This window comes from Cinclus cinclus, chromosome 2 (genome assembly GCF_963662255.1).
Source record: "Cinclus cinclus chromosome 2, bCinCin1.1, whole genome shotgun sequence".
Lineage (NCBI taxonomy): Eukaryota > Metazoa > Chordata > Aves > Passeriformes > Cinclidae > Cinclus > Cinclus cinclus.
The window spans coordinates 54,045,152-54,058,156 of NC_085047.1; the positions used below are offsets into that span (position 1 = coordinate 54,045,152).

The 13,005-nt window shown below is 42.5% G+C and overlaps 1 protein-coding gene across 1 annotated transcript in view; it reads right to left on the minus strand.

The window, feature by feature from the left end:
- The window catches only part of LHFPL6 (LHFPL tetraspan subfamily member 6), a 133,200-nt gene extending 121,309 nt beyond the window's left edge, over nt 1-11,891 (minus strand). The window contains exon 1 of the mRNA XM_062514726.1: nt 11,507-11,891. Within this exon, the coding sequence (XP_062370710.1) occupies nt 11,507-11,891 (385 nt within the window). The remainder of the gene's footprint in view (nt 1-11,506) is intronic.
- Between the last annotated feature and the right edge of the window lie 1,114 nt (nt 11,892-13,005).

The window sequence follows — 13,005 nt, forward strand, 5'->3', positions numbered from 1 at the left end:
CCAGTACTGAACAAAACTCTCCAAAGCCAGCCGTTGTGTTTCTTATAAAAGAATCCCTCATAAAAATGCCCTGACTTTTATCACAACCTCTTGATTTTGCAGAATGTGCCTGTAATGGTTTCGGGTCTTGTCTTGGCTGTAAAGAGTTTTATGCCATTATTTAGTGCCATTTGTCATGTTTTCACTGCTGTGCCAGAAAAAGAGCTTGAAATCTAACAGAATTCCTTGAAATCTAAAACACACTATAGCACAGAAGCCTTAAGTTTCATATTTTCTTGCGCATAACCCATGCAGCCCATGCACCCACATCTGAAATACCCTCTGCAAGTCAGCAGTACCGAAGAATCCATCTGTCTGCAGGTATGGCAAATGGAACTTTATAAGGAGGTGAAGCTCCTCTCCTCTCACATCCTTCTCCATTCCCACTTCCCCTGCTTCCCTACCCACACATCCCCCTGCTTCTGACTGCTCCCTCCTCTGCTCACACCTTTCTGAGGATGGAGTAAAAGAGCTTTTAGGAGAATAAAGGTCATCTGAACTTCACCCCTGAAAGTAATACATTTGTCATTTGTTACTAAGCCAACATTTAGAAGTCTCCCTTTACTTTACTCCCTTTACTTACTTCTCTACAAAGCACACAAGTAATGAGTCAGCATCAGTTCTTATCATATTAAAAATTAAATTAAACCACATCTCCCTCAATTTCCCCATTCAACTTTGTTTCAGTTAGGACTTCTTTGGAGCAACAACTGCCATTAAACCACATCTCCCTCAATTTTCCCATTCGACTTTGTTTCAGTTAGGACTTCTTTGGAGCAACAACTGCCATTAAACCACATCTCCCTCAATTTTCCCATTCGACTTTGTTTCAGTTAGGACTTCTTTGGAGCAACAACTATCTCTGCCTTTTCCCGTACAACAATGGATTTCAAGAGTTTCCTACATTATAACAACAACCATTAATACAAGAAACATGGTACACCTGGGAAAGTTTGTACAAATTTGCCAGACAGATTGTACTAATCTCCAAATGACATTCAAAGCTCTTAGTCACGTAGCAGCACCTGGGCCGAGTCAGAGCAAATTTTGAAACAAATAAATTTTCTCTCACAGATACACTCACAAAGGTCCATCAGCTCTACCCTGGTATCTATAAATTCCCCAAACAAAGCACTTTTTAGTACATCCTAGCAAATTCCCAGTGATTGGCAGTCAGCTGTACTGTGCCTGACCTGAATGACTTGTGATGCTCTGAATATCAAGTTCATTCTCAATTTTAAAAAATTGTAAAAGTATTCATAAATAGGCTTTAATATGGCTGCAGACTTGGACAGAAACCTGAACTTGTGAAGAAGTCAGGTAGTGCACTCCTCAGAAGCTGTAAGGCCATTTCTTATACATCACTATGTTAACAGGTTTCATGTCCTTTCAGAGGATGCTATATTTCAGAAGCAGCTTCTGTTATCCCAGATTGACCATCCTGGCTTTATCCTAATACTGTCTCCAGCTCCATATCACTTTGCATTTACTAGAAAACTGTTCTTCTCAAATTAATGATACCAATTTATATCACAAAGGCATCTTTATTGGGAAACAATGCAAGACAACTGAAGTGTCAGATTGCAAAAGAAAGGGTCAAATCTTTACATTACTATAGAAACTACATAGTATTTATCAGAATTCTGTATTAGCTGCTTAATTCTCTCTGAAGGTCCTTGGATTCTGCTACAAGATAAAATAACAATGATTTCTAATAAGTAATTGTTTAGGTTTTCTTTCATTATAATTTTTCTTCATATTCCTACAAACTACTGCCAAGTTTACACAGAAATCTATTCGCCTAGTAAAGAGCTGTACCTGCAAATCAATTCAAAGTGGTCAGTCCTTATAAAAGATTGGGACTTATCAGTCTTATGCAAGAAAATGTCTACTTAGCTTATGGTACAGCAAACCTCTCAAGAAAGAGTTGTGTTCTAAGGTGTTAGTCCTGATGCAATTAATAATCCATACCTGGGGAATCAGGTAGAATCTGGTATCCCAAGAAGGTCTCTGCACTGCCACACAGCAGCAACCTCCTCCAAATCCCTCTAGTCACAGTAAGTAGCAACGGCGCCAAGCTCCAGATCCTCTCTTCCCCTGAGTTTTATTGTGGAACACTGCTGTTGATTTCAACAGGTCAGGCTCTAAGGAAAAGCCAGTCTGGAGGGGAAAAAAGTCTGCCTCTGCTCTCAGAAGTACCTGTGACATCAGAGGACTGACAGTGGAACAAACAATGTAAAGGAGATCTAATCAAGCTTAGTGAATCAGCCTTATCACCAGCATTGTCAGGGTGCAGTGACCATGACCAATTTTTCATGCCTGAGAAGATATAGGACAGCTTCTAGAAGGGATCTGTCAAGTGCAATATTGCCCCTCTGACCTGTGATGTCTTGTGGTGGCAGAGTCATCCCAAAAACAAGGAGAGGATCCTTTCTTGGTTCTCTGTGACTCAAGGCTCTCTTCATATGATCTGAATGCCACTTAGGACCTCCCACTTGTGCAGCATAAAAAGCTTAACATCACTGAAGTCAACAGAGGTGTTCCACAGAGCCAAAGAAATCCTTGAGCAAGAAGCCAGCCAACACAATGGTCACCACAAGCTAAGCAGCTGTGGTTGGAGTTTTGGTTGTACAAATACATCCTGTGTTTATCAATTACACCACACGCCTTCCTAACTGCTCGCTGCATGGAATCAATACATTGGCTACTCTCGGGTTCTACGCCTCACTTCCTTGAAATGATGGAGTTTGAAAACTGCTTTATTTTACTTTGAGAAGCCAAAGTTAAAGTTCTTAGAAGGTAAAAATGTGTATTGGCTAAGTAAAAGGATGTGAGCAAGGAAAGGAAAATACAGGTTGAATACCGTGAAAAAATAAAATTCCATGTGGAATGCACAGTAAGCTGAGTTTCCTAAGAGAAATGAGAAAAAAATACAAATTACATATTTAACACCAGACTGGATAAAATCCTGGAAAATACACCATTGGGAACAATTCTGTCCTGTCTGTAGGGTATATGACTTCACTCGCACTGGAAAATATTGAAACATTTTGATGCCTAAATGCAGTTCCCAGCAATATTCAAACATCCACTGAAATATCTCAGGAAGCAAAACATGCCAGGTCTTTCAATGCAGAAACAAAATTGCTAACTCAAACCCAGATTCTTCTGTGATCAACATAAATGTAAAGGGTCTGAAATGAAGTACCTCTGAATTTACTCTCACTCCACACCAGCAAAATAAATTATTTGGTCCCCTGCCTCATGTTTTCTAAAGTTTCATTAGGTTATGCAAGCAAAACCTTTTGAAACGAAAAGTGTCACAGAAGTGCTGAGCACCATTGTTTCTTTCTAATAAAAGAGGGGATAAAAATGCAGGAAAACTGAACTTCATTCCACAGATAAATAAAACAGCACTCCGGGACTTCTTTAGATCAAAAATTCTGTTCTTAATGCAAAATTCTGCTTAAACACAACACAGCTGCAGCAATATTCAAAACATCACTTTTATATTCAACATTAATAGGACAACAAGAGAAGTATAGAGATTCTTCCCAATATTTTAGCAACATTTTTTTCTTTTTTTTTTTTATGCATCAGCATTTCCATTTTAAATGTGCTTCCAAAGAACCTAAAATCTTACTTGCAGAATTTCCTCCAGGCTTAAACTCTGCATGGGGCTTTTTCTTCCTCTGTTTTTAGTCAAAATTTATATTAGAATTAAATATAACTTTCAAAAAATATTTCGAATACAAACTGAATATGTATTCAAAACAATTCAGTATAAACAAGGTAATTCACTAGGGTAGCTCTTCAAGGAGAAAGTCATTGTGAGAACCACACCCATTTTAGACTAATGTCAAATCCAATAATCCTAGAATAGAAATAGTGATGTAATTTGTACTGTCACTGACTTCAAAGGTCACACAGAAATTTGCAGCCTATAAGGACCCTGATGCTTTTTCTAGGAAGAGTTTGAAACACCTGAAGAGTTATCTGAAGTGGCTGAGAACAGAATTAAAAAACTAAGACAGCTAAGTATGAAGGTTACTCTCCACATAATTTGTCTTCTTCAAGTTACATCTCCTCTCTTTCAGCATCTTTACAACCCCTTTCCTGCTCTGCATTGCTTGTGATCTTGCTGGCATGGATGGCCTCCTCAGAGCTACTGATTCTGCACCTTAGGATCAGTAAAGTCTATTGCTGATCCCTCCTTGCTAACCTGTTTTGTTAAAATGGTTGGTGTTAGCTTAAATAGCAAACTTTGCTAACCAGGTTTCCTTCAGTGGGACTCTATGGAAAATTTCACAAAAACCTGTGCTGTTACATCAGTCAGGGCAGCAGCTTTTAGCAAGGCTGCAGAGGGAACTTCTGTGACCAAGGTGAAGGCAACCATGCAAAACAGTATCATCTCTTGAAAATATACAGGATCTAACTCTGCACTTTTCTTTACTTCTTTCAGGTAAGTACCTGCTAGCTTGGATTCCCTATCAGTCAGACCTGATGGCCCATGCATTCAGGAAAGATTCAAGTAATACAAATGTCTATCTAATTAAGAGAGTAGGAATCTAAGTAATGTCCTTTATAAACTGACAGAGGACATACATTGCATCTTACATTCAGGCTTCAATTCTGAATTTGTCTTATATTTTTAACTCCTATCTGAATACAGAAGAGAGAGAGCTGGCTTATCTTCAATAAAACATATGCTACAGAATCTTTAAGATAATTTCACTGTCTAAATTCACTTGTCCTAAACATCTTCCCAGACAGTTATACTTACCGGCCTTACTTATTCTGGACTCCAAATCTAAATCCAAGAATTTTCCTCTATGCTGTACCACAGTATGCAGTGCTGGGAGGCAAAGATTGAACATAGGCAGAAGCAGTCAGAGGATTCAGTTTAGCAAGTCAAAGTCTAGCTGAAAAGGGATGAAGCTGCAAAATGTTACACTGCATTTAATCCTTTGGTGGATGGCTAGAGAAAACTGGAGAAAGAACTAGTGTGAAACACACCAGCTACAAAGCAGCTTCTATACAGGTTTTTCTGGTAAAGAAACCACAACAAAGCACAATTTAAATGGATTAAAAGCAACCTAAGTGTTGGATCTTAAAAGACAAAAAAAAAGACAAAATATTCCTTGAGAAAGCATAATTTCACAATTATATATTCTTGGTGCTACATTTTTAGCATTTGCATTAATGATCTGGAAGAAAAGCAGTCAGAGTAATTCACCACGGGAACAACTTATGGAGATCAGGCTTTACTCAAACTTAATTAAATTCAGACTAGAAGTTTTTTTTTCTCAGAGATACACTTTAATTCAAACTGAAATTATATGGAGGCTGTCCTATGACCCACTCTACTACAAACCTCAGACTAAGCAGCCACAGCTGACTTTATTATTGCTGAATCAACGATCTTGTGACATGAGACACAATCACTCACTAGCAACTTTTAACAGTGTCACTTTCATTGTTTTCTTTTCTTCTGTTACCTTGGTGAGGCTTTGGTCCTTTCATTTGCCTCTCCTGCAGTGTCTGTATGTGCACACAGACACATATGCTAGATTGGTACCCAGGCTGCAGCTTGTCTTTGTCTAGGATGAGGATTGCCTTGTCATGTGTTTACAGAAGCACAGCGAAATTATTGAAGTTTTGCATCCGAGGAGAGGAAGGTGTGACAAAACAGCCCTGAACAGCTAACTTGCATGTGAAAAGGAGCCTTGGCGTTTGGCAGAAGTAATGACCCTGCCTTGCCTCTCCCCAAAAGTTAGTCTTTCAAAAAATATTTTTAGGCTGAAGAGAATGAAAAAACTAAAAGGACATTTTTGCTTTTTTTTTTAATGCCTGTTTTTTTTTTTTACAGGTACAAATTGCAGGAAGAGATGGCAAGAGTATGTATATATGGGGGAAAGGATGAAATTGCTTGGGAGAACCACAAAAGAGTCTGGGGTTACTGTTTCCTTGATAGAAGTCTCTTGACTATCTCAGATCTTCCCTGTTCTTGCATGGCTTTTCTCAGTTACATTTTCTCCCTACAGGCAGAAAATTATGCTGATCTTAGTCTGCCAGGCAGGAAGCAGAAAGCCTCACTTGAGCTGTCAGATGAAATAATGGTTACTGTTCAGTGCCTTTTCCTCCAGCTGCACACAAACCTTTCCCAGAAGTTTGTTGTTCCTGTAGTCTATTGGAACTACTGTCCCTAAAGCCTCTTTCTTAGCCAGCCTCAGAACCAAGACTGTTTTGCTCCGCTTGAACCCTAGAGCTGTCTTTAACTGCCAGCCACTTTTCTTGAAATACAACTTTGTTTCAGTGACTCCATCTCTCCCAAGAGCCTCTTCTTATTTTTCTTAACTGTTTCCCCAAGCAAACCCTTTGGGGGAGAGCTTCTCTACATGACCCCCAAGGGCACGACCTCAGTCCTTTACATTTCAGTATCATCTCACCCACAAAGTCAGTTCAGCCATTAATATGCCAATAGCTTGCAGATTTTGTTTGGACCTCTCTCCTCAAAATATTTTGCTCAAAATCGCAAAGGCTTTCTCTGAGATTTCATCAAAGACAGGACAGAACCAAATCATCACCCCACACTCAACATTCTCCTCATCTGGAGGGATCAGTGCATGTTTTTCTGCCCTCTGCACCCAGCAAACACTTGTCCTGAGTAACTTATGGGTGATGGCACACACATGGAGAAGGATTCTCTAGCAATTTCATGTAGTCCGGAGAGCATTTTTCACAAGACCACATTTTACCTTCTGAGACAAAATCATTAGTTGTTAGGAACTGTGTCCCCTTTTTCTCGAATAACCAAATGCTCCTTTCACCACCCCCTGTTCGAAGAGCTCCAGATTTTCTAACCAACAATTTCAAGGACCATGGTTTTGGGAGTTTCAGCACTTCCATGAGATATAAGAGAAACAAGACAGGGAAATAAGGAGAGGAAGAGTAGACTCTGCTGAAAACTTTGCTCATTTAATGAAGGGAGTAGCAAAACTTGTGCTTTGTCAGAGTGCAATCATCAAATACTTAAGATGATGGCAAACATGGCAGCCACGCGTGTACCCCATAACCATGGAAAGGGTTCACTTCTCTCACATAGCACTTAGAATCAGGGCCATAGTGTCAGGTTCAGAGGTGTCTCAGCCAGCAGATTGTTCCATGTTCTGTTCCCTCGGATCTGTACCCTGAGCTTGGTTTAGTTTTTCTACAGAGCAAGAAACAGTTCTGAGCTAGTGAAGATTTCATTCTGTGTACCACTGACCACTTTAATGAAAAGCTTCACCTTGGCAGCATAATGCTCTTTAAATTGACCATTCTTGCAGTACTTGTGCCTTTTGATCCACTGCCTCTCATAAAACTGGCTAACCTTTAAGTTCATTATGTTCTTAAAAATATTGCTGTGCTCTTAAAATCATTGCTCTGCATTTAGAGAGTGAAACTGTTCACCAAATTAGTATGTCATATCTGAGCTACCTACCTTCAAATTTCTAGTTTCTCCATTTAAGTGGAATTGACTTGCCACAGCACAATGAAAAGAAGATCAATAATTACAGACTCCAATTTGCCATAGATTTGTTAAACTTCACTCCCTGCTGTCATATCCTCAATAGTTCTGGTCAAAGCTACATCCTTGCAATCTGTTCTAGCAACATTATATATGCCTCAGTCTTCCAAACACACAAAGGAAACCAGCTGGAAACACTGCACTTAATGTTATCAGTGAAGAATGTATCCATCTACATGACTGTGCCCTCAAGAGGTTGCAGACAGCCTAACTTTCACCTCAGTCACCATTTATTTGAAGCAGTCCAAGAGAGATGTCCAGGAAGGGTGGTCTGAGAGACCACAGCAGCAGTTTGCCAGCTGTGGGCTGCAGACCACTGACATCCGCTACAGCAAAGGCTGGCCTTGGGGAGTTCGACACTTCTTGTCACCCATCACCAAATTGCCTCAGAAAAAGCTAAAAGCATTGTTTTTCATGCAAGCAATTACTGTAATGGCTACAGAGCTGCCACGCAATCATGAACAGGATAGGAAGCAGCTCCCACAATTGAAAATAGGAAGAAAAGTCTATGATGCAATTTTTCTAGTAGGAACAGAAACTTGACATGTTTCATTTCAGAGACACCTAAAAATACATGTATACTCTGCAGCCAGGACCATCTGTAAATGCCAAATACAGACTGAGTACATAGGATCAATTAATATCCAAAGAGCCCTTCTGACTCTGCCTAAATCTGCAATTTCTTGCAGGTTCTGCCATTCAATTTTTATCAAGAGCATATTTATGGTAAAAGCACTCATGAATAATTCACTCCCTTGAGCTGCCACATGCAACTTGGGGAAATCCCAGCTATAAAACCTTGGCACCATTTAGCTAGCACAAGCTGCACTACTTTTTTACAGGTGTTATTCCACTGACCTACTTGGAGTTATTCCTTCTTCACAGTGCAAGAAGAAAAGGATCAGGCTGTTCACTTACCACCACTGGTAAGCAAACCTCTCTGCCACATCTTCATAGCAGTAAAAATGCTTCCAGTGCTGAACTAAGTTCTAGCTCTGGCTCACCACAGCTCCAGTGGTTTGTACATCTCCCCTGATCTTGGGCCTCCCATAATAATACATTATCCATTGGCTTACTTCCTCCTCAATTCTGTGTTTTTAAATCATGTTGAGAAACTTACTTGGATCCTAAACAAAAGGAACACAAGTAAAGCCATAAACTAGCTACGCTGAACCTGTCTTTATGCTGGTTTCTAACGTCAAGAGAAATCTGGTTTATTCCAACACTCATCCTCTGCCGCTGGAGCAGGAGCCCCAGCAGGGTATGAGTGCAGATGCCTCAGAAAAGAAAGTGAAACCATTTAGCCATCTCCCTGTCCTAAAAGAGAGGATGAATAGCATCACTCAGTGGCTGCTTATCTTCCTAGGCTTTTCTTTATATAAAGCTAGGTGGGAGTTCTTCTTCACAATTAAGAAAAAAAAATTATAAGGGTTTTATTTTATTAGATCTCTAAGTGGAGACTATCTAAAATGACAATGACTACACTTGCCACCAAGCCACATTAAAAGCCCACATCATGGTATACAGCTACACCTACAACTGCATTACAGGGAACAAAGAGCTGGCATTCCTTGTTTGTAAATAAGGGGAACTGCTCACGGCTATCTTGACAGAAAACAAGATAATAATTATAGTGCCTAAGTTAGATGTCTGAGTAAATGCAGTCATGTCATTTAAACAATTAACCTACACTGATTTATAGAAGCTAAGGATATGATGAGGGATGTAAGAAATTTCTCTTTACCCTAACACATCCCTTCAGTTTATCCAAATTACTGGCTTTCATCACCTGGCCTTTCCCTTGTGCCCCCACAGTTAGGTTTTAAGCAGGTCAAGAAATGACAGTCCTCACTTTGGTCTTTTCTTACACACTTCCAGCAGTGTTGAATGAAATGCTCTTGCATTTCATTCAACCATAAAAGCCAGTAGAGGGGAAAATTAGACATGCTGTGTAACTAATTTCTGAACTGTAAGCAAAGTTGTTGGCAATTTTATTTTTATATCACAGGTTTATATTTCTTTGAATTGCCACCTACTGAGAATAAGCACTACCTGCTCTTGCCCTTCCAGACAGGATGGGATGCTGCCTGGTCAGCTTGGACAGGCTTCAGTTGTTGCCATGGTGTGCTTTGAAGGAACCTCTCACCTCCTTGTCCAGGAGCCATCATCCTGCCTCAGAGAAGGGTGAACACCTTCAGCCCACACCAGTGTCATGGGGAGCAGGGTTCCTCCCGCATCCCCCAGCCATGTGCCCACTGCTGGAGCTGCCACGTTTGCTGGGGTAGCTGTAAGCAAACAGCTGTAAGCTCCCCTGCCAGCCCTGCTCCACAGGCACACAGGGGAGCATGGTCACGAGAAAGGGACCAAACGCAAATTAAAACCAGATGAGCCGAGACAGCAGTTAGAAAGAGGGGGTGGTCAAAGCCTGTGACAGCTCTAAGTGAAAATAGTCAAGACAAAGAGGGCTTGCAGATTGTCACCGAACTGAGAACCTCCTCCACCCCCAACCGCCTGGCTGGAACTGTATAATGGAGCAGGTTTCAAGAAACCGCAGCTCCCAGCAGATTTAACTCTCCAGCAGCTGCTGCACTTTCAAATTGTCAGACAGATTAAACACAGGAATGCCTGTGGGTCGCAAAGCTGAGGGAAGGGTGAAGTGATGGGGTCAGTTTGCTCTAAAGTGCAGAAACTACTCAAAAAATTGGAGACAGGACTTCCCGTGGCCAGGAGGGAGTTACACTGGTATTATCTGGCTGAAGGCTTGGCACAGGGCCCTTTCCCAGCCTCAGCTGTCCTCACCAAGCTGGACAGTCAGTGGAGTTTTTGTCTTGTGCTTCCGTAGAAGCTGCAGTCACGGCATGTAACCAGACTGCCCTTGCAGGGAAAGCGCCTGTTTGGAGGGGAAAAAAAAACAAGGATTCCACTACAGTCCACTCCTTTGGGGCATGAGCCAGGATGCCTGGCTGGGACCAGATGCCGCAGAGCACCCAAAAAGCTGACACCTGCACTGCCCTAGCACCCAAATCTCAGAGAAACACGTTGCCTTATGGGGGCAAGTGCGTGTGTGTGGTGGAGCGCTTGCATCAGGCAAAAGTGAGTGCCACTGATCCACATGTCACCGATGACAAGAGGGTGATGATTTACTGGGAAAACTGCCCTGTAAAAAACATGCTTGTGGATCCTATTTGTTGTCTCATACCCTTCAAATACTCTTACAGTTGCAAAGACATCATACAATTACAAGTTAGAAAAAGGAGTGGGGATAATTCTCCCACACACTGTCTAGCCCACGGAGCCAACAAACCTGTGGCACCATCAGCAGGCAGCATGGGTCAGCCAGCCCAGCAGAGCTCCTCCCAGGAGATGGTGGGCCACCTCCACCAGGGATAAACAACCCACATTTCAAACCTGGGCCAAAACCTTGTTGCCAGATCTATGCAGCTGCAGAGAGCAGAGTTGGAGGGAGCTCTGCCAGTAATAGGGGTAAGAAGGAGAAAGAGATGTTGTTCCCACACAATACAGCCTCTCCTCTGCCAAACCACAGTGCTTCATGTGGATCAGTAGCCCACATGCTTCTCCAGGTACCTCCAACTCAGCTATTCTGTGCTGCAAACTACAACCCACAAAACCCACAGAAGTCAACTTGCCACACAGCTCTCAAAGATCACAAAACGACCAGACAGGGACTCGAGCACAGGAGAGCACAGGACACCACTGTGTCCTTGGGCCACATTCAGACAGTCACACAAGCAGCTCAGTCGCTGAGGAAACCAAGTGGTCTCCCTCGCTGGGAGAAAGTTTGATTCGCTCCCTCCTCTTCCCAAAGACCAGGAGAGTCTCCACACCTGCAAACAGACAGCCTGGACATTCCCATTCCCTAACCACAAGAGCACTTACCCCCCAGGAACTGGATGCCTCCTGCCACCCTGCCCACAGTCCTGGAGATGAGCTCGGACACACAGCATCCCATGAGCGCTGTCAGGGCTACCAAGAGAAGCAGCCCACAGCCCAGGCCCGTCACCACCGTGCAGATCCTCCACTCGGCGCTCGGGATGGCCTGGAAGGAGGCATAGCGGCCACACTGCTCCACCATCACGGTCATCTGGCGGCTCTCATCCCGCACCGGGTAGGAACACCTCCGGAAAGTGCCGAAGGAAACAGACTTCTCCAGCTGAGACCCCAAGAGCCAGTAGGGCATGAAGAACCCAACGCAAGAGGCAGCAGCGCAGAGGAAGGAGAGGAAGGCCCAGACGATGCCAGCACAGGTGAGGCTGGAGGCCATCTTTGTATCTGCTCCAACACCCCTCACAATGGGAAGACACAAAAGTAACTCTGTGTTTTAGGGGAGCTTTATGGATAATCTGGAATCTCTCAGCCTTGACAAATCTTCACACTGGGAGAAGCTCGGATCGTAACAGCCAGGGGGATATTTCCTCCCATCATGAAGTCAAAGGTCCCTAATTAAATAACAAAACACAAAAAAGGAGAAAAATACAAGCTCAGTAATGCTGACACTAGAAAAAAATAATTTGTCTGCCAGAGTGTTTTTCCTTTCTAGAAGATTTCTGAATAAGACATGTCACTTTTCTGTCCCACCCTTGCAAGCAGACCCCACAATCGCTCTCAGTGATACCAGCTTCTGTGGTCAGTGTGATGTGGTGGCAGGCAGCCCAGCAGGCACAGGCTGCTGTGCACATCCAGGAACACTCTGCAGCCACCTTCAGGGGCTCCCTGTGTACTTGCCTCACTTTTCTCCACTGTAAGTCCCAGCCTTTCTAGTACCAACAGAAAAAAACAGATGAGGTCTTGCTTATCTTTAGTTAGCTAGACCTTCCTCCTCCAATGCCTGGAGAACATACTTCACTTTATAGATGGTCCCGAAGCTTCAGGGCAAAACCATCCGCAGCAGCTAAGGCATTTCAAGACTCTTGTGATGCAGGGAAAACTTATTAATACACCCACAAAAGAAGTGATATGATATTTTTTCCAGCACTCCAAGTTGTTTGGCATCCCTGTGCAAAAGGAGCCTTTTATCACTTTGATACCCCAATATGCCAGGAACCCAAATTCCAGATGGACTTCTGGTAAGTGAAGACATTGCCACATCTTTAGGACTCACCCCTTCACAACCTCAAGGAGCACACAATTAAAACACAGAGGTCTCTGTTAATATTACTGCTTGCATTCAGTCCAGCTCTTCTTTGCCTCTTCCCAGTTCAAAGTCAGCAGCCATAACCCCTTTGTATCATTCTCAGACAACTCACAGCCTCTCAGCTCAGTATCAGTGTGCTCAAGTGTATTTGACTGTCACAGAAACCTACATGCTGTTCCCAGAGGCTGTGAGTGTATTTCTTGTTAAATTCATGTTGGATCATTATTCTAACAGCATTTGTAAA